We start from the raw sequence: 22,736 nt of genomic DNA, 5'->3' as shown, positions 1-22,736 counted from the left end.
CCAAAGTAAGAAAACTTTACTATGATTAATTATGTTTATTGTATGCAAGTATTACTCTATACACCTATATTTCCACTGTCAAACATTCCCCATCAGATGATACTTTCTTGTCTGAACCACAGGTTGGAGTTCAAACATCCCAGATGGAAATGTTACCCACCAACTCTGAAATATTCTCCTGGGAAACATATAATGAAGATTTATCTTCCTTGGATGACAGCTCAACATTCTCTACAGTTGGCCTCTTGGAACAGATAAATGTCACGAGAGATGCTAGTGATTATCTTTGGTACACAACTAGGTAAGTTGAATGTGGTTTGATTATCTTGGTACACAACTAGGTAAGTTAATGTGTTAGACTCAACCACCAGTGTCAAGTGCTAGTTAGTACATGTGGTCTCTGTTAACTTGTTAACCACTGGTCTTTTACCAGAACCATCTCGTAAAGAAGGTTAAACAAACAATTCGTAATAGTTCAAGCTGCAAACTATCAGACAATCTTGTAGCATGCTAGTGGCATATTTTGTTGTTTAATCATCTTAAAAATCTCATTTAGATTACTTAAATCTGGAAATGCCTATATGAAAACAAAACTGACCTACTTATGCAATATGCAAGATGTTGATCTACAGTAAATTTACGGTACCGGATGTCCTTTTCTGTGTTTGCAGTGTTGATATCAGTTCATCAGAATCCTTCCTGCATGGTGGGAAGCTCCCAACTCTTGTTGTCCAGTCAACTGGTCACGCGTTGCATGTTTTTGTGAATGGACAGCTTTCTGGTAAAAGAAACCCATTCCATTCTTTTCAAGGTTTTACAGATCATAATTCATGTCCTTATTTGTTTGGGCTAATAATTTGTTGTTGTCTTAATTATGTTATCTAGGTTCTGCTTCTGGGACGAGGCAAAACAGGAGGTTTACATTTAATGAGAAAGTCAACCTACGTGCTGGATCAAATAAAATCAGTCTCCTCAGTGTAGCAGTTGGATTGCCAGTTAGTTCTAGACCAATTTTATTCTTAGACATTGCCTTCTAGTTTCATATGATCATGGTGAATGCTTTTCTGATATTTTTGCTTCTTTTAATCGTAGAATGTAGGTGGGCATTATGAGACCTGGAGCACTGGAGTCTTGGGTCCCGTTGCACTGCTTGGACTTGATCAGGGAAAATGGGATTTGTCCTGGTCAAAGTGGACCTACCAGGTCTTAATATCTCACATCACAATTTTCCCACCAATACTCTTAATTTGTTTTGCCAAAAAAATTGATATAATGTTTGTATCCTGAGCAGGTTGGACTTAAGGGAGAAGCCATGAATCTTGTCTCCCCAAATGCTATTTCTTCTGTTGACTGGATGCAGGGTTCACTAATAGCCCAAAGACAGCAGCCTTTGACATGGCATAAGGTACTGGCCGCAATTAATTCAACCAACAATCCAGCTCTGAGTGGGGAAGGAAACATGCATTATGAATTTACCTGTATTGAAACTTTGTAGGCTTATTTTAATGCACCTGATGGAGATGAGCCACTGGCCTTGGACATGAGTAGCATGGGCAAAGGCCAAGTTTGGGTTAATGGCCAGAGTCTTGGAAGATACTGGACTGCATATGCCACTGGTCATTGCAATGGATGTAGTTACACAGGAAGTTATCGGCCTCCAAAGTGTCAACTGGGATGTGGGCAACCAACTCAAAGATGGTAAGCATCTGAATAAGTTTGTAAAAATATAGCAGAAACATGTTGATGTTACAGATTAATGTATGAGACAGAAAACCCAAGGAAGTGAAAAAAATTATTCTTTCAGGTATCATTTACCGCGTTCTTGGCTAAAACCAACCCAGAATCTGCTGGTGCTTTTTGAAGAGCTTGGAGGTGATCCCACGAGAATCACTCTTGTGAAGAGATCAATGACCAGCGTTTGTGCAGATGTAGCTGAGTATCACCCAAATATTAGAAACTGGCAGATCGAAAGCTACGGGAGACCTGAAGAGTTCCACAAACCCAAGGTTCACCTTCGTTGTGGTCCCGGACAGTCCATTTCTTCTATCAAGTTTGCAAGCTTTGGAACTCCCCTAGGAACCTGTGGGAGCTTCCAGCAAGGAACTTGCCATGCTCCTACCTCATATGCCATCTTAGAGAAGGTACACTTGTCGTTCCCTGATAAGTTCCAAAAGCTTGAAGGGTACTATAATCCTGTCTTAATGCATATATTATTTCATTTCTTTCAATCTTGCAGAAATGTATTGGGCAGCAGAAATGCTCAGTCACAATATCAAACAGCAACTTTGGGCAAGATCCATGTCCCAAGGTGTTGAAGCGGTTGTCAGTTGAAGCAATTTGTGCCCCTGTGAATTAATGTGCATACTGTAAGCAAAGAAGACAAAGAAGGAAGGGAGAGATCAAAGGGAATTTCATGTTAAAGTTAGTTACACGAGTATTTATGATGTGAAGCGCCATTATTATTGCATTCCAGATTCAGGCAAGCATTGTTTCTGGGAAGCTAGATAGATTTTAACTTTATATGGGTGCCCATGGGAACCCTGTGTGTTGGCATATTCTGAGATAAGGTAGTTTATAGGTCCAGGACTTCAAAACTGCAAGTCCTGGTAAGAATCTGAATCCATGGTCATTTTCCTCTTTTAACAGGAAAATGTGAACCAGGATTGCCCTGATTCTGTCTTCAAGGTCATCCAAGTGAAGTTGAGTGTGTTGTCCGGGGAGAATTTTGCCCTGGACAGATTTCATGTTAGGAACGGTTCCTAGTGTGTCGCCATGTCAGTCTTTCTTTTTCTGTTTTTCCATATACTTTGTGCAGTTGTTGGGAGTGACCTGAATATCTGTCGGTATTTTCATGCCAAGTTGTGATGATTAAATCTGCTTTTAAATGCTGTGTGGTATACTCATTTCTGTTTGGTGCTATGCTGGGATCTGTGAGGTCTCTCTAAGACAGGGCTGTGAATGATAACGAGTTCAATTAAAATGGATTGCATTACCCATTGCTACAGCATCAGAAAATCAGTGTGCTTGCTCGCCACAACCCTGTCCAAGATTTGTCCCATCTTTCAGGAACACAAATGCGGTGCCGGTGCAACTGACATTAGGGAACTTCTTAGCCAACTCGGGACTCTACTCTGGTAGATTAGATAATATATATTTCAAACTTAGCAGTGCCCCAAAATGGCATTTAAACTCCAACCTAACTGGGAAACTTTCTTCTGGGAGCTGTACACACAGACTTACCGGCGGGAGCAGCCCATATATCATCAAATTACTTTCTCTATCCCAAACCTGACAACCACCAAATTAACTCAATGCCTATTTGCTGCTTTGTTTGCCAAAAGAAATGATTGACTTTATTCAAAATGACCAAAAAAAGAAAAAAACAAAAAGTCTGTTGAAAGGGCATAAAGGAAATTACACTCATTTACATTAAAAAAATATTATCGCACAAAATAAACACAATAAATACTATTTTACACAATATTATTCGTATCCATAATTTAATCCAATGAAGAAATATTTGATCAACATTACTCCACAAATAATTTAATTTAATTCTATTGACCATTTATCTCATACTACCAAGTAAATGGCCCTTAATTTCAACCAAAACAAGATATTCCCAGGTGATGATTTTTCTTTTGAAATCCATAAACATATATATATATATATACAGTAAGAACAACATGCATTGCACTTAATGCTTATTATTTTAATAAAATAAATTATATTATTTAAAATTTAATTAAATAAAAATATAAAATATTTTATAAATTAAGAAACATTAGCAAGTATGTAGAGAGTGTATCTTTCTCCGGCAGAATTACAACTTAAAAAATTTACAGAGATTTACAAATACTTTAAAATATTACAAGCTTTCCTATAACAAATTACAAGTATTCTAAGGGATATCAAAACTGATACAAGAAATAATTCAGGAAATAACATGAGAACAATAGAAGGAGTCATAAACAACTGTTAGGCTCAGGAGCCAAAAACCCAAGACCTACACAAGGCCAAAGGTTAAGAACCTTACCGGTTGTACAAATCACACAGGCCACTAAGGCAATCAGAACCACAAAGGTTCTATTTCAACCCACGAAGGAAAATGCCACAAAGGTTTTAAGGAAACCACAAAGGTTTATGCCACGAAGGCTGTATCAGAGTTTCAGAGAGAAAAGGATAAGAGAGAGTTCAGTGTTTAGCTTATCCCCACGAGCCATAACAGACCAGCCATTTAAAAGGGATGTCTATTAATGGCCAGATAACGACCATTGTTGGGAAGGGGAAGACTCACAGAACCCCAAGGGTTATAGGGAGAACCCAAAGGGTCAGGGAGGAGAAGAGCATTCGGGAAAGGAAAAGGAAGAGGCAGAAATGAATTAGGGTTAGACTGCAGTGGGGTATAAGTATATAGGGTCAACGGGTCGAACCTTAGTGGGTCGGGTCAGGTGAATAAGTGGCCCAGTAGGCCAAGTGTGATATGGCCATCCCAAGTAAAGGCCCATTCCTTTGGTTTGGGCCAAATAATTCCAACAATTTCCACCTTGGTCCAAACCAAGATGGTGGGTTTTTGGCTTTCATCATTGCCTTAAGGGTGGTACCTGCAAAACAGAAAATTGGTTACAGAATAACAGTTCACAGATTAAGTATATCAAGGCAAGTTTTAAATTCCTCCAAAGATAAACATTTAGTGCCCATATCTGCAGGATTATCTGCAGATTTAATCTTTTCGAGATTTATTAAACCTTTGTTTATTACATCTTGGATGAAATGATACCTAACATCTATATGCTTAGTCCTGTAATGAAAAACTGGATTTTTGCAAAGTTGAATGCTTGACTGACTATCAGAGAAAACAATAAGTTTTTCCTTTAAAAAACCAATTTTAGAAAGTAATCCTTTTAATCAGATAGCTTCTTTTATTGCCTCTGTAGTGACAATATATTCAGCTTCTGTAGTTGAGAGTGCTACAATATTTTGAAGTTGAGACTTCCAGCTTATACATGCATCACATGATGTAAAAATGTATGAAGTGGTAGATTTTCTACTATCCCTGTCATTAGCATAGTTAGAATCTACAAATCCAACTAGTTTTGCACCATTAGGACTTTTTGAAAAGGTTATGCCAAGTATCTTAGTACCATTAAGATATCTTAAAAGATACTTCAGTGCTTCCCAATGAGAAGAACCAGGATTTGACATATATCTACTTAAGCAACTAACAGAATAAGCAATATCAGGTCTAGTACTTACCATCAAATATATAACAGAACTAATGGCATTAGAATATGACACATTTTTCATTTTATCTTTTTCAGAATTAGTTTTAAGACACTGATCCTTACTCAACTGGAAATGAGCAGAAAGTGGCACAGAAGAAGGTTTAGAGGTTGACATTAAAAATTTTTCAAGAACACTTTGAATGTAAGATGCTTGATTCAAGAAAATAGTTGAAAACTAGACCTATTTCTTTCAATGTTCATTCAAGTATCTTTTTAGCATCCCCAAGATCTTTCATTTCAAAAGTTTTACACAGATTTTTCTGTAATTCTTTAATCATGCTAAGACTAGAGCTAGCAATTAACATGTCATCCACATATAGAACAAGGAATATAGGCACATTATTGACATACTTGAAATATAGACAAGGATCATATGCACTGTTCTTGAATTCTAAAGAGTCCATAAATTGATCAAACTTTTTGTTCCATTGTCTAGGAGACTGCTTAAGACCATATAAAGATTTTTCTAAGCAAACAGACAAGATTAGGATTTTTTTTATCAACAAATCCATAAGGTTAAGACATATAAATTTGTTCATCAAGATTTCCATGCAGAAAGGCAGTTTTTGCATCCATCTGTTTAAGCTCCCAATTAAATTGAGCAACTAAGGCAAGTAAGATTCTTACAGTAGTAAATTTGACTACAGGTGAGAAGATTTCAGTGTAATCGATTCCTTCTTTTTGTGTAAAGCCTTTTGCTACTAATCTTGCCTTAAATCTTTTATTGTTATCTTCTTCTTTAATTTTGAAAACCCATTTGCAGTCAATAACAGAAGCATTTTTAGGTTAAGGACTAAAACCCAAGTTTTATTTTCTTTTAGAGCTGTAAGTTCATCATGCATAGCAAATAACCATTCTTTTGAATATGGATTTTCTAAAGCTTTTTCATAAGAATTTGGTTCAAAGTTTTTAGTATTCAAAGCTAGGTGATAATCTCTAAGCCTAGTAGGGATTCTACGTTCCCTAGGTTCCCTATCTCTTACAAGTTGATAGGTATTTTCAGGATTTTTATTTTCTGTTTCATTATTGTCAACTTGATTTTCTTTTCTATCTTCTATTTCTTCCCCTTGTTGGTTATCTAGGTTATTAGATTCCACCTTATTAAAGGTATTTTCAATGTTATAGTTTTCAGTGGTTTTAGAAGTAGTGTTTAGGCAAGGCATTTCAGATTCATTAAAAATGACATCTCTACTAACAACTACTTTAAAACCAGGTTGGTTTCTTAACCATAGTCTATAACCTTTAACACCTATTGGATAACCAATAAATACACATTTTTGGGACCTAGGATCTGGTTTATCACCATTGACAAGGCAAAAAGCAGAACATCCAAAAATCCGAAGAGAAGAAAAATCAACATCAGAATTAGACCACAATTTTTCAAGAATATTTCCAAACAAAGACACAGAGGGTGATCTATGTATTAAGTATGCTGCAGTTAACAGAGCTTCACCCCAAAATGTTTTAGGTAATCCTGAACTTATTAAAAGACACCTAACTTTGTTAAGCAAAGTCCTATTCATCCTTTCTGCTACACCATTTTGTTGAGGAGTGTAAGGTTTAGTTTTATGTCTTTTTATGCCATACTTATCACAAAGTTCAAAGAATTGTTTGTTGCAGAATTCTAAACCATTGTCAGTTCTTAAAGCTTTAAGCTTATGACCAGTTTGATTTTCAACAAAACTTTTCCAGTTTTAAACTTTTAAAAAACATCAGGTTTTTGTTTCATAAGGAAAACAAAGACTTTCCTAGACTAGTTGTCTATAATTGAAAGAAAGTATTTATTGCCACCATGTGTTTCAATATTTGCAGGACCCCATACATCTGCATGCACATAATCTAATATGCATTTTGAAGAAGTGGGGACAGGGTATGAGGAAGTAGGAAAACTGACTTTATGCTATTTTCCTAGAATGCAATCATCACAAAAATTCAACGTGGCAGGTTTATCATGCAGAAAATCATTTTTATGCAACAATTCAAGACCTTTTAAACTTATGTGGCCTAGTCTCTTATGCCACAAATCAGATTTATTATTTTCAGACATATTTTCAGAAAATAAATCATATTGTACTTTACAAAGATACAGGTTTATTTTCTTTTCTGCTTTAAAAATGGTTAAGGACCCTTTGGTGATTTTCATTACCCCTTTACCCCATCTCCCTTCCAACCCATCCTCTTCTAGGGATGAACAAGATAACATATTATGGGCAAGGTCTGATACATATCTAACACCTTTAAGGGTAAGTTTAGAATCATTTTCAAATTTTAGAAAAACATCCCCAAAACCAAGAACATCACAGAGTTTCTGATTTGCCATAGAAACAGAACCTAATTTACTGTTTTAAAATTCATCAAAATATCTTTATAAGGAGTCATATGAAAGTACATCCTGAATCAACAAGTCATTCAAATTTATTTGAATTATCAACAAAATTAATGTTAGAAATCATGTAAACTTCATCAGAGGTTTCTTCAGAAACATTAGCAGAATCATTTTGATTATTTTTCGTTGGGTTCTTACAGTCTTTTATAAAATGTTCTCTTCCCCCACAATTATAACACTTATAATATTTTTTAGTGTTTTTATCATCTATTCTTTTATTATTATAGTACTTATTCCTAGATGGACTTCTTCCCCTGCTTCTACTATGGCTTTTACTGTGTTTTCTAAACTTATAGTTTTTATTATTATCACTGTTCCTAGACTTAGGTCTTCCTCTCACAAAATTCACTTCATTATTACTGGTACTAGAAGCATTTGTTTTTAAATTCATTTATTTTGATTTTAATCCACTAATTACTGTTTCTAAACTTACATTATCACGAACATATTTTATTGCTGCCTTAATATCACCGTAAGACTCAGGTATAGCATTTAATAAAACTATAGGAGTATAATCATCTACATTTTTATCTCCAGTCAGTTTTATGTCTTGAATTAACTTGGTGAAATCATCAATATTTTCTTCAATGTTTTTAGAAAGATCAAGCTTATATCTGAAGAATTTTTCTAAAAGAAACAGTTTGCTAGGAAGTGATGTTTCAGTATATAATTCCTCTAGTTTATTCCATAAAACCTTAGCAGTATTTTATTTTCCAACCTTTCTTATTACAGAATCAGATAAATTTAAAATAATAGAACTGTAGGCATACTCATCATTTTCAAGTCGTTTTTCTTCAGAAACAGTTTCAGAGTATTTACCATCGATAGTCTTAAAAACTTTTTGTTGTATTAAGATGCCTTTCATTTTTTGTTGCCAAATAGAAAAATTAGATTTTCCATCAAAAGGTTGCAAGTTATAGCCAGACATTTTCACAGAATTTTTCAAAATAGCAAATCACAGGATATGAACAGATAATAACAGTTATAAAAAAATATCAGAAAATATCCCAACAGCAGTTAAAATATTGCAGGGACCTTAACTGCCCCTCCACCAAATACCCGACGGCTTCAAGAGCCTGGCCAAGGGAGGTCAACAGAAAAGGGATTGGGGATCTGGGACCGAAAAATAAAGGAGTTCAAGAGTTAGAACCGTGTTACCGTATATGGCTTTTCAAGCCAGAGATTAAACCTGGACGGAGAGTGGATCGTTCTCCGGCAGAATTACAACTTAAAAGATTTACAGAGATTTACAAATACTTTAAAATATTACAGACTTTCCAATAACAAATTACAAGTATTCTAAGGGATATCAAAACTGATACAAGAAATAATCCAGAAAATTATATGAGAACAGTAGAAGGAGTCATAAACAACTGTTAAGCTCAGGAGCCAAAAACCCAAGGCCTACACAAGGCTAAAGGTTAAGAACCTTACCGGTTGCACAAATCACACAGGCCACTAAGGCAATCAGAACCACAAAGGTTCTATTTCAACCCACGAAGGAAAATGCCACAAAGGCTTTAAGGAAACCACAAAGGTTTATGCCACGAAGGCTGTATCAGAGTTTCAAAGAGAGACAGAGAAGAGAGAGTTCAGTACTTAGCTTATCCCACGAGCCATAACAGACCAGCCATTTAAAAGGGCTGTCTATTGATGGCCAGATAACGGCCATTGTTGGGAAGGGGAAGACTCACAGAACCCCAAGGGTTATGGGGAGAACCCAAAGGGTCAGGGAGGAGAAGAGCATTCGGGGAAAGAGAAGGAAGAGGCAGAAATGAATTAGGGTTAGACTGCAGTGGGGTATAAGTATATAGGGTCAACGGGTCGAACCTTAGTGGGTCGGGTCAGGTGAATAAGTGGCCCAGTGGGCCAAGTGTGATATGGCCGTCACAAGTAAAGGCCCATTCCTTTGGTTTGGGCCAAATAATTCCAACAAAGTACTTTATAAATATAAAGATTCTATTTATTAAGCTTAATAAATTTTAATTTATAAAAACTTTTATTCAATGAAAATTCAAAAGCTAAATAAAAGTGTAGTTATGTAACGCATGCATGGTTTCATTAGTCATTTGCTTTTCTGGTTTTGTTGGCGGAAGAAATCCTTTGGCGAGTTTCATGAATATTTTGAATTTCTCAATAAAGTTATTAATTATCTCACATTTGTATGGTATTTGAATTTCGATATCATCTTTCTTATCCAACGTTTAATATTTCCATCATCTTCTCAAGATACTACATCTGATTTTTTTATCAATTTTGATACATTTACTTTATTAGAATTTTAAACCAATCAATATTAAGTGAGTTAATTGATGTTTTATTTTTGGTTTCCTTCTCTAAAAGAAAATTTATCCTTATAGTTGCATTAGTCACAACATACAATTTTTTATTCATTAGTTCTATCTTTTTTTAGTAGCATAAACTCTTAATTTATAGATAGGGAAACTTTAGTGCGATAATGTAAATCCAACTTAACAAAGAAGAAGAACAAAAAGGGCAAATGAAATTTTCATCGGACATGTGGTCTCTTCCGAGTATTAATAGAAAAAAACGAAGAAACACTTGCTCAAGGTTACTTGAAACTCAGCCAAGGCGGAGTTAGACTTGTGGGGGAGAAATTCAAAATAAATGGGGTGAAAGTTAGTAGTGTAATTGTCAATGAAAAATAGACATTTTTGTTATTGCAAACCTCAAAATCAGCTGTTATTGTGGGTTGACTTATATAGGTGGAACAGTAGAAAAGGGTGCAATCCCATGTAGTCAAGCAAACATCACACTGGGCTGTATTAATTTTCTTATCCAAGCTGATAAAGCCAATTAGTAACCAGGCCAAAATAATTTATTGTTTTGGTGTAATGAGCCATGCATGGATGTTGATATATACAGATTTATGAACTCAACAATTAATGTTCATAATTAGTTTTTGGGGTAGCCAATGAGTGTGTTTATTGTGAGAAAGCAATGAGTGGAAATTTGGCAAATTCAGTGAGGAAACAGGAAAAGACAAAAAGAAAGGAAGTTGGGATAAGAAGAGATTTGAAACGGAGAATGAAGAAGAAGAAGAATAACGTGGGATTCAAATATAGGATGGAGGTGGGCAGTGGCAGCAACGTTTTTTTGTTGCTCGAGGAATTAAAGTTAAAACACAATTATGTGGTTAGTCTTACGACTCTTACCATGGAAATACGAGACTATCCATTTACGCATACCATATAACATCGTGAATCTCCCCAACAATGTTTTGCCTGTACGAATTGGGTTCTCCACATTGGGAAACCAAATATGTATTGTCATGCAATCACATCAGTCCTCCACCTTTCGGCTATTTTGTAATCACATTATTCATTCGTATTTTCATGCACTACGTACAATATATACCTCTTCTTCTTTCTGTTTTAATTTCTTGTCCACAAAATCTTTAATTTGAGCATGCACATGATGTGCTTCTATACCTACTTGCATATGTACTCTTCTTGCAGGACAGCAGATTATAGCTGCACAATTATGTCATTGCCAATGCTAATAGTGTGCACCACCATTTCTAAAAGCTATACCACATGAATTCACCACTTGTGCACAATAATGAGAACAACACTTCTCTACCAATTCAAAAAATCTAAACATATATATATCAATGGTTACTGGAAATCATCAACTCCAGCAGAAAGTTCTTCTCTAAAAACACATTCATGCATGTTTCTGCCAATTAATATATATAGTATGTAATGTGCTCGATTGGGCTAATTAAACTCGTGCATAATCCTAGGTGCAATTAGATTGCAATTAGCCCACCTGTATCCGCATAATATATATCCACATAAACCTACTTCTACGTCCATATAAATGGATAGTAGATATTCCACTATCCTAGAAACATACATGCAGATAATGATTAGTAAACAAAAGAATGAAACAAAGACATTAAAATATCAATGTATTCTCCTTTCTTCAAGGACATAACTCTCATCACTTGTAATAAATGTTGATGGAGCCAAAAAGGAAGTGCCTAACAAGACTAACCTCAAATGAATATATATTAATGACAACGTCACCAGCTGTTAAGGATCTTTCATATCATAAAACATTTAACCTGAAAAGGGGCAGTTTATTATAGTTCTATATATGCCAGAATCCTCCAAGTCTCATGCAAACCCAAAGCTACCTCATTTTCATTTTCATTGTCTTCATGACATATGCATTAATCACAGTGCAGCTCTTTACAATTTTAGTGATCTTAACTTCAATTTTTCTACACCAATATAGCATCTTAGTTTTGTAAGCTTTTGGAACAAGATACATCACTAACTTTGACTGCAAATGTTGTTATTTGATCACATGACCATGCATGCATGAAAAACTTTCATCTTGGAGTTGAAAAGTTTATCATGACATGTTGAGGTATGGAATGAGAATGGTCCGGGTTGAAGGATTTTGCAAGTATGGTGTAATAACAAATGTGTTGCCTTTTAATTTCACTAACTATATTATATGGATTTAGATTTTCTTTTATTAATTAATCACGTTATTTGTGTTATTTTTTCAATTAGTATGATCAAATCCTCCCTTGATCAGTCCAACCCTCAACCTCAGATTTATTTTAGAGTTATAAAATATTCGTAAAAATTAACAATCATAAAACATATATAAAACTATATATATATATATATATATATATTAAACATGCTAAAATATTAAACTAATTTTGAAGTTTTCCTTTATTCCTTCAGTTAGCTAATTATATGGGAAGAGTATAAAGTCAGACAAATATGGCCAGCCTATATATAGTTGGTAAAATCCTCAAATTGATTTATAGAATAAGAGAAAAATAAAAGCACTGAAGGGTCAAACCCAAATGGAAAATTTTTACCCAAATCTGGTTTGGTCGAATCAAATCAATCACCAAACAAATGTGATATACTTGTCATGTGATTGATCGATTTTCCTAATCTGTACATCATATAATTAGTTCAAATTAGACCAAAACCGATCTGAATTAGAACTTCCCAAACTCTTCTATACCCAATTCATACACTGGGTGAAAGTTCACATAGCAATAATAATTGTGCCTATGTACCCAAAGAAATATATATATATATATATATATAACTGCATATATGAGGTTATGAATTCTCATCCAAGATCAAAAAAAGGAGTAGTAACATTAATTTGTAAACAAAGGAAAACTATAAAATGCTTCTTTCATTTCACATAAAAGTCCCACTTACGTTTATGTGACATTTATTACATAAATACCTAGATGCATGCGCGCATAAAATGTTTCCTTGCACATTAATATTTGTAAATGCACCTGCAACTGCATTAAACATGATCGGATGCAAAACAGCTTTCTGTATGTATGTAACAATATTTCATTTAAAAGACTGATGCATGGGAAACAAGTCATTAAAATAAATAGTAACAATGCAGATTTAAGAGAGAGAGAGACTTCCTACATTGTCAAATGGACATATTTATATATATATAAATTCTTGCATGGTTGGATCAGCATATTGTAAGAAAGAAAAAGATGTTTCTTCCATCACTTTGTCTAACCAAAGAAGCAACCTAAGTCACTAGTTCAAGCAAGCAAACTTACGCGTGAACTGGAAGAAAAAAGAGGCAATTACTCCCAAGTTCAAAACATAATTAAACACAAATTCAAAGCCAAAAGAAAAAGATTGCCATACAACAAAACAAAACGCCCATGTTTACAGCCAAAAGAACATCAAACTTTTTGTGGTATTTAATTTCAAATAGATAGAACAAGAATAGTTCAACTTGTGCATCGAAATTTGCACTAAAATCAAACATAATCCCCTCATTTCCTGCTCTTTTCTTGTCCTTCCTATTCTTCTAGCACTAACTTTCTCTCTACCTCGTCCGGGTTTTACAGCAGTAACGCGACATGTTTTGTTTTCATACAGAAAGTCAATGGTCTGATGATCATTAGCACTAGCTAGTACTAAGCAAAAAGAGAAAGAGAATGCGAGAAAATATAAATTCCTTCTTTTCTTGGATAAATTCTTTTTCAAGATCTTGGGAGTGGGAAGAATTTCGTACCGGCGATGAAGCTGTTAACTGGAGCTGGATATAAAGAAGAGTCAAGAAAAGGCGAGGCTGAACCACCACCTCCGGCGGCTGAGGTGTTGGGAGCGGAGGTGGCGGTAGCAGAAGTTCCCGTTACCAAATTAAGTTGTTGAACAGCTCCAGCGCTGACGCTTCCGCCACCAGATGAAGTCTCGGCCGCCATGTACTGGCTTTCGGTGCCTTGATCATAGAGAATCCCTTTGAAAACATGACCACCGATGTTCACTGCAGTGTGATATGCCAACTGATCCTCAGCATCATCAACGGCGCTCACTCTAACGCAGCGGAAAACTGCCTCTGAACTCACTTCTGAAGGGAAATTCCCAAGCTCCAACCCTAGACATATTGTGAAACATGCAACAGTTACTTTCTTATAGCTAGATGTAGTGATATCTTATAATTTATCGAAGTCCAACGCTTGAAAATTGTCTCGATTATTTGAAAAATGATGATTACCATGTGCAGGCTTGGAAAACACACAATCTTTTCTCTCTGCACATGTAGAGAGAGAGAGAGTAGGGAAGGTATAACTTGTCACTCTTTTGTCAGAATTACCAGAAAACAGTGTTCCGAGGGACAGAAAAAAGAAAAAGATGATGGGTTTTTTCTTATGGAGGTCGATTTCACCACACGCTAACCATTACGGGGGGTTTTTCTTTCTCTTCATGTGATGTTTTCTTCATATGATTTTCGCAGGTTACTGGAGGACAGTAAGCATGAAATACAAACTGACATGGTGCCGCTCTCTCTCCCTCTTGGATTCTACAGAATTTTTTGCCTAAATGCTGCCATTCTTTTATTCAAATCTATTAGGATTTGCTGTCGTTTTTCTCCTGTCGGTATATTTAATTTGTTAATACTGATAACTCAACTCAGAAGAATCTTTGTTATTACCTGACGTGCTGGTAGGAATACGAGTGCACACAAGAGAGTTGGAAGCACAGGGATTCTGATCTCGTTGCCTTTTTCCAATGCTATGATCTCTATGCGTCTGTTGCTGCGTTTCTTGGCGCTCTTGCTGCTGATTTTGCTGCAAAGCAGCAAGCCTTTGCTGTCTTTTTCTCCTCTCAGCAGCAGGAACCCAAGTGCTCTTAACATGAGTTTGGCACTGAAACCCTCGGCTCTTGCAGCAGGTTCTACACCTCATGTGGGAGCAATCTTTCTTAGCCTGATTTCCACAATCTTGGCAGCTTATTCCCCCTCCCCCGCTACTCCTCATCATCAAAAAACCCGATCTTGGAGACTGATCACCGGTTGAGAGATGAAAGCCGGCGCCACGACTCGGCCCCACAGCCAGCCCACCGGCGGAGGCATAAAGATCCTGCATCGGGTTGGCGAGGCCGCGCTGCAGGAAGTTGTCGGGTTGGTGGTGGTGATGCTGAGGCTGTGGCTGCCAGAGTTCAAAACCCTTGTAAGAAATTTCGTCATTTCTGAACAAGAACCAGCTCTCAGCTGGATTGATTTGGGAAGGTGGGTTGCTGTGGGTGGTGGTCTGTTGATCAGGGTTGGTGTGAGTTCCTCCTTGGGGGGGGCCAGTAGCAGCAAGGCCGCCTAGTGAGAAAAAGCCAGCCATATTGGTAAAAAATGAAAGGATTGTATAGATGTCAATTGTGAGTGAGGATAATCCATAGCACAAAGTGGGTTGAGGATAGTGAGTAAAGAAGAATGCGGAAATCTGGGGTGTGGGGGTAGTGTAATTGGGATTCTTGAATTGTGAGTTTTAAGCGAGACAAGGTCTGAATTGTGAATGAATGGGAAAGGGCCGTACTATTATTGTTGAAATGAGCAAGTACTTGCATGTGAAAAGAAGATGGAAAACAATTGAATAGCAAATTGGTTTTTAAATGAAGAGAGGGTGTGTGAGTGTGACTGTCTTTGAGGGAGGGAGAGAGAGAGAGAGAGAAAGGGGCAAAGGGTGGGGTTTTAATTAGACAACTTGTGTGTTTTCTAGTGAGAGAGAGAGAGAGAGAGAGAAAAAAGGGAAGACGAAGAAGAGTTTAATGTAATCGGGAGCTTCAATTATGTGGGTGTGGGTGAGGGTGTGTTGTTGGCATTAAAGACGCAGAATTACAGGTCTGGCAACGCCGCCATGGCCTCCCCAAAAAGCAACTGTGCGCTCCTCTTCTCTTTTCGTTTTCTGTTTTTCTACCATCTCTATGTCTGTCTGTCACTCTCCCCTCCCCCTCACCAACTAATTAACTACATACCCTCTTCTACATGCTTTCAATTTCCTCCTCTTTCTTCTTCTCACGCACAAATTTGCAACTCTAAACTCCCTTTCTCTTTATTATTTTAATATTATACTAATCATTATTTTATCACCACCAACCCTACCTAATTCAAATAATCTCATTGCAATTATTTTAACTATCCACAATTATTTTTTTATCAGACTTCATGGAAATTATATTGTTTCATATGATTATTTATTTTGTTAAAAAATAAATTTAATCTAAATTTTAATTGATTAAGCATTGATATCATTATTAAATATTTTTAGGAATGATTAAACTCATATCTCCTGAAATTTGATGTACTAACACATAATATTTTATGTAGTTTGAAAATTACATTTACCACTAGGTTTGTTTTCGTCTAATAAGTAAGTTACTCCATTAGTTAAAATTTATTATTTTTTTATATTAATTAAAAACTCAATAAAAATTGATATTTACTTTCAATCAACTTATTGCAGGTCAAATAATTTTTTTCGTCTGAACTACCCTTATAACGGTGAAGATATACCTTTTAGCATATATTAACGTGTTAGGATAATTTGTGATTATGATAGGATTTATTTGATCTGCAAAATCAGTAATAATTCAAGTGGGTGATAAATATAGGCTTTTCAATGATTTTTTGTTAATATCAGCATATTACGTGAATTTTGACTAACAAGAATTTTATTTATTAGACAGAAGTAATTTTTAAGGATGTTAAATATAATTTTTACATCGTAAGAGGTTTACGTATTATTACATTAGATTTATACAGCAAATTTTAGGAAAGTAAAGTTTAATTATCCCGATTTTCTAACACACCTATGGAAATAATTAATCCTTTGATCAAACTAATTTAAAGAAAAATAAAAAAAAGAGGGATGGAGTCCGTCCATCCATGGTTTGCATTTGCATGGAGAATCTAGGGGTAGAAGGTAGCCACGTATGAATGAAACAGCTTTTGCCACCTCGTCCTTTGTACCGGAAAACCCGCTGCTTTATGTCCCTGTGACTATACCTTCTTTTAATTATTTTTTAAAACTTTTGTTTATTCCTCTAATTATTTAAGATTAAGATACATTTAACCATAACACACATATATATATATATATATATTATCATAAAACTCGTGCTATGCATGATTATATAAATTTTTTTAAAAAAATTAATGATTCAGATAACGAAAAAATGTTAAAAAAAATAGAATATAATGTTTAAGAAATAAGAATAAATCGAGCATATGATGGTAATAGTAGATTAGCAAGGTTGGAGTTGAGTTTCTGCAACGTGAAGGCGTCCCTCTGCCGGGGTATGGACCTCCTATATATAGCAGAGAGTCCTCCTTGCCGTGGGACTGATGTTGCTTTCTTTTCTTGAGAAAAACGAATAGATTTAGTTGAGGTAAAGTGTGACCGAACCCTCTTTTCTAGGGATTATGTTATGAGGATTAGTTATTTGAATGAGGGAGAGAGTCCAAGATGGAGGAGGACTCCTAACCCTCTAGGAGTCTGCCGGGTGCTAGAGTCTAGGTTTTACGAGGAGGCCTTCCGCCACGCGTATTCCTCGTAAGCCATGGGGGGCTTACGGGCCTACATGGAGGGCCCGTGTGTGTACTACATATGCTTCAAGGGCTGATGTGTGCATGAGGATTGGGCCGGTTGTAGGAGTTTCGGGATAGGTGAGTTGGACCATGTGCTTTGGGCCTCTTCACTCGTCATGGGCGTACGTAAGTGGGGTGTCTGGGCTTCTCACCTCGTTTTTTGGTCGGACCACGCTGGGCCATACCCATCAATTAATATTAAATGAATTTATTTTTTTTTGTCGAACAAAATGAAGCAATCGACATAGAAATTAAAAATAAACACAAAAAAAAAATAAGTATTATAATTTAACTATAAGAAAAAAGAGAAAAGAATAGAGATTGTTAATTCAATAACTTTCATGTAGCATGAAAAATAATATATAAAACTTAAAATAATATAATACTAAAAGCAAAACGTAATTTAACTATACGATATGAGTGTAGAAATAAATATAAGTATTAAAATTTAACGGACATAAAATTTGAATTATATCAGTTATATCTTGAAGATAAAATTTCAAATAAATACAAAATAAGTATCATATTTAAAATAGGTGATGTTTAATTATAATTTAAAATTTGGAGATAGGATTTTGGATAAATATGAAATAAAGAATTAAGATATTTAAAATAAATATTGTTTCTAATAAATAAATTTTTTTCTTGATTATTAAAAAATTGAATTATAATCTAAAGATAATATTTGGGATATACAGAATAAATATCAATTTAATATATCTAAGTAGATGGAGATTTTTTCTTGTCAATTAAAAAAATAATAGTTGATAAAAATTAGCATAATTTTAATCAAACTAGGTTCTGATATATAATATTATCGACAACACAGGAGACAGTAGAGAGTAGAGAGTAGACAGGATATTATTCTGAATCGCATTCATCTCTCTGCCTAATAATACCCAAATTTCACTACTCTTATTCTTTCCTTGCCACTCACTCATTCTCATCCTTCCTCCCTAACCATTAATCTATATATATATATATATATATATGTATGTATATCTTCTCTAATTAATATATATATATTTATGTAATTCAATTCATGAAATCAATAAACATACACGTACATATACTGATACTACGTACTGCTCTAACTAACATTATTGTAAGTTTGAAAATATATAATAATCAGATATGATTTGCTGATACCTACATATATACATCAATAAATATATATATATATATATATATTAATGAATCCAATCCTACCTCTATTATTATTTCCTTTTTTCTTTTTATTTTAATTATGTCTAAATTGTATACCACGCCAACCAAACATTTAAAGCCCAACTTGTGAGAAAAAAAAAAGATAATAATTAATTTGAAATTTGAAAAATCCCAACAACATAATTTGCGGGAATTAAATATGAAAAAAGGGACTTAAGCAATTAAGTAGTGGATTCAATTAGTTTGAATTATTAGGGTGATAATTTGGAGGAGTGGAGAGTACACTACACTTGCATTAAGTATTTTGGAATTTGGAAGCAGACCATATCTCATATATTAATTGGGTTTAAGATGTTTGATTATTGAGGTGAGGAGGTTGACGACTGTAGTCTGTATATGATATAGAAATTAATAGAAAGAAAAGCGTGAGACTATATATGTAATGTTAATTGTGGCGGCAATACCTATATAGCTAGTTGGCGTGATGCATGAGATTTTCATCTTAGCCTCTTTGTTTGCCACAACTTTTTAATGTAAAGAGTTAAGAAACAAAAGGAGTTTTGACTTTGTTAATAGAATTTATTCAAGTAATTGAAAATGAAATAAAAAGGTAATGAATGATTAATCGATGTTAATTATGCCACAAAAGATGATGCTACTCCTAATTAGTGTCCAAGAAAAGGAATGTCAAACCCTCACATTTTAGTTTTTACTATCACCACCGCAATATTCACTATTTTAGTTTTTACTATCTCTATTTCCGACACACAAACTTATCTATTCTCTCGTAAGGTCATGAAAAAAAATTTAAGTGCTTGCATGGAGTTAGGATGGACTTATTAAGTAGTGATGTTACATTTTGGGACGGAATTTTTGACAGACATTGGGATGATATGTCTATTATTTATGTTACTTGTTTCCAAAGAAGGATCATTGGATATTGTGTCGAAAACTTTTGGATGCTTTTTTCGATAAAACCTTCTCACATTGTGTTGGAAGCTGATATTTATTTTGGTATGGCTTTTGTAACAAAATCTATCCCTAATTTAGTTTTTAAATTTTAGCCCATTTTGTCATTACAAATTGTCCCAAAATATTAATTTGATCCGTTATATGAAATTAATTAGGACGAAATTTTCAACGGATCCATCACAAAGTTCGTCCCTACATTCTACTATTATAAATTTTTTTTTTAATTTTTTTAATATCCTATTAGATTTCAAATTGAGGCACTTATTTTTTAAATAAATAAATTATAATTAATTAAAAATAATTTAAACATATTGTACATTTTATAATGTGAATAATACATACATATATATATATATATACATAACAAACCCTAATCTAATTAAAGGCTCAAGTTGATGCTCATCGATGGGTTCAGGCTTTGCAGCATTCTTGGCTAGTTGTTGCTCTGATCCTTTGGCTGGGGTGTTAGTGGTCGAGAGTGGGGGCGTCGGCTGCAAGTCGGGGAACATTGGTGGGAGCCGCATCCGGTAGCACATCATACTCAAGAAATGCTTGATTTGCTCGAGCCGTGATGTGATGTGAGGTTCTGTTGAGGGCAAGGCGACAATGGACGTGGATGGTCTGGCATTCGTGGTCCATGGACAGGCGGTGTCTAAGGTGTACACCTCGGACCTCATGCTCAAGACTTGGCCTCGCTTCCTCCCCCTGCAGTTTCGGCTCACAACTGGTCTTCCTAGTGTTGACAGCTGATGAGGCAGCCACCCCTTGATTTCTTGATTATGTCCCAAAATTTCATCGCAATAAAATAATTTTTTTACTACTTTTTATAGTTAAAAATATTTTCTTAATATTTTTTCCATTTAAAGAATAATTTTTTAATAGTCAGGCCCTCTTCAATTTCTTTTATGTATGTTTTATTGAATATAAAATAAAAGAAAATTAGAATATCGAGCAATTAAATATGTATGCACATTGAGTGTGACATGTGCCAGTAATATTTATTGAAGTGCAGAATGTAAGGAAAGGTGGCTGTCAATGGATTAAATTGAGAATGCATGAACTATACATTGAATTTGTCATTTTGTGGTCAATTTCTTGTTTGCGTCCAATCAAGTAACTCTGGACAAGTTGTTCTTGCTCGTATATATATATATATTACTCAACCTTACAATAATTTGCTGTGTGTGGTTTTAAGTTATTACACGCATTTTTGGCATATATATTTTCTTATTTGGGAGAGGTACGTAGGTACGTAGGGGGCATGCAAAACTTCAATTGCACCATTTAATTAATTAGTTGGGTATTGTAATTGAATTACTTTTATGAGGCTAATTATGCGCTTCTTCTCCCCTTTAAATTTTGTAAAGTCAGTTACCTAACTTCTAATTAATACCATTATATATCATGCAATCACTACTATGAGATTTTAGGTTATGATATGTTACTAAAATACAGAATTAAATATATATGTTTATGTATATTCGAAAAAGGCGCAGATATATTGAACATCTAGTTCACATTTTACCAAGTTGTTTCTGCTGTATTTATGTTTCAGCCAACTTTCAAGTGACATTTTTTATTGTGTATTGATTTTTTGCATGCAATAAATGTTGTAATAACAACTCGTTGCAATAACTTTTGCTATAAATTTGTATTGTTTTATTTAACCTTTGCACCTGAAGCTGTTGCAAAAATGACCCATCACCCTACCAACCAATCATTTAAATCTCACACCTCCTCCAAATTAATATCTTCATCAGCTGAGACCTAATCAACTGGCCCATCATCCACTTTGTCCCAATCAATTCATCCATCCGACTCATAATCCAACTCCAAGAGTCCATGTTCTATATATGAAAAGTCCACATTGTGATCAAGTGGACAATGGGCCTCTGCCGTACCTCAAATTTATCATAGCAATGTGTCATGTCATGTGTTCGAAATGGAAATGCATTCCACATATTGGACATTTAATTAACATCTCACCAACTTCTTTTTGCCTCTTAAAGGCAGAAACAAACACGAGCCTAACATTATTTTCTAATAGTGAATAGTTATATAATGTTAAAGAATATGTAAAATGAGAAATTAAATTTGGTGAAAATATTGATACTAAAACTTGATTATTAATTAAAAATGAAATCCAATCCAATATTTATATATTTATCTCCTTGAACGACAGTGAAAATTAATTTTAATAATGTGGTGAGAAACTCTCGAAATCTCTTTTAAAAAAAATATACTATGAAAGTTTCTAAACTTGTATACAGAACTTTTTGTATACATATTTATAGAACTTTTGGGACATATTGATACTAAAATTTTTCGTATAAATATGTATATAGAACTTTTTGTATATCGAGCAATTACATATTTATAGAGAAACTCGAAATCTCTTTCATCGTTAAGCCTTTATGTATACTAAATCATCAAGGAATTTATGGAAAGATCTTGAACAGCGCTACAACGAATGCAACGGAACGCAGCTATACCAACTTCAAAGGGAAATATGCTCTATGGTACAAGGAAATTCTTTAGTCTCAACTTACTTTACGAACATGAAAAGGCTCTAGGATGAAATGGCAGAGTTAAAGCTGACGCCACTATGCACCTGTAATGGATGTACTTGTGGTGCATGGAAGGCAGTAGTTGAAGCTGCTGCATTTACACAGTTAATTTAGTTTCTTTTGGGACTAAACGATGTGTTTGATAATGTGAAGCATCAACTCTTGGTTATGGATCCAGTCCCCTCAATTAACAGGGCATACTCGATGTTACAAAGCGTAGAAGAACAAAAGAGACTACAAATAGAATTGGCATACAACACTGAAACTACAACACTTCATGTTAGAGGAGCAACAAGATTTGATAAGAGGAAACATGTTGGATATAAACAAAGTCATTATTGCACACACTGTGATAGGACTAGACATAACAAGGATTCATGCTTCAAAATTCATTGCACCCCCGACTGGTACAAGGAGCTTATAGACAAAAGGAGAAAGGATTCTAATGGAAAT

General features: G+C 34.7%; 2 protein-coding genes across 2 annotated transcripts in view; one reads left to right on the top strand and one right to left on the bottom strand.

The window, feature by feature from the left end:
* Nucleotides 1-2,885, top strand: part of LOC105179075 (beta-galactosidase 3-like) — a 5,766-nt gene extending 2,881 nt beyond the window's left edge. Inside the window, exons 12-19 of the mRNA XM_011102670.2 lie at nucleotides 50-301; nucleotides 672-781; nucleotides 886-995; nucleotides 1,093-1,203; nucleotides 1,292-1,405; nucleotides 1,496-1,698; nucleotides 1,805-2,141; nucleotides 2,237-2,885. Of these exons, the coding sequence (XP_011100972.1) occupies nucleotides 50-301; nucleotides 672-781; nucleotides 886-995; nucleotides 1,093-1,203; nucleotides 1,292-1,405; nucleotides 1,496-1,698; nucleotides 1,805-2,141; nucleotides 2,237-2,356 (1,357 nt within the window). The 3' untranslated portion in view covers nucleotides 2,357-2,885. The remainder of the gene's footprint in view (nucleotides 1-49; nucleotides 302-671; nucleotides 782-885; nucleotides 996-1,092; nucleotides 1,204-1,291; nucleotides 1,406-1,495; nucleotides 1,699-1,804; nucleotides 2,142-2,236) is intronic.
* Nucleotides 2,886-13,347: 10,462 nt separating this feature from the next.
* LOC105179057 (protein SHORT INTERNODES) lies at nucleotides 13,348-15,989 on the bottom strand. Its single transcript, XM_011102652.2, has 2 exons — nucleotides 14,653-15,989; nucleotides 13,348-14,094 (listed from the first exon to the last, which is right to left on the bottom strand). Exons 1-2 carry the CDS (start codon nucleotides 15,329-15,331, stop codon nucleotides 13,700-13,702), a joined length of 1,074 nt encoding a protein of 357 aa, XP_011100954.1. The 5' UTR covers nucleotides 15,332-15,989; the 3' UTR covers nucleotides 13,348-13,699.
* Nucleotides 15,990-22,736: the final 6,747 nt, after the last annotated feature.

The sequence above is a fragment of the Sesamum indicum genome, unplaced genomic scaffold (assembly GCF_000512975.1).
Source record: "Sesamum indicum cultivar Zhongzhi No. 13 unplaced genomic scaffold, S_indicum_v1.0 scaffold00120, whole genome shotgun sequence".
In the NCBI taxonomy this organism is placed as follows: domain Eukaryota; kingdom Viridiplantae; phylum Streptophyta; class Magnoliopsida; order Lamiales; family Pedaliaceae; genus Sesamum; species Sesamum indicum.
This window is presented reverse-complemented; position numbering and strand designations above follow the sequence as displayed.

Coding starts and splice junctions, on each gene's coding strand:
- LOC105179057 (XM_011102652.2), bottom strand. CDS start 15,331: ATGGCTGGCTTTTTCTCACTAGGCGGCCTTGCTGCTACTGGCCCCCCC. Junction 14,095..14,652: donor TATTCCTACCAGCACGTCAG/GTAATAACAAAG, acceptor CAATATGTCTAG/GGTTGGAGCTTGGGAATTTC.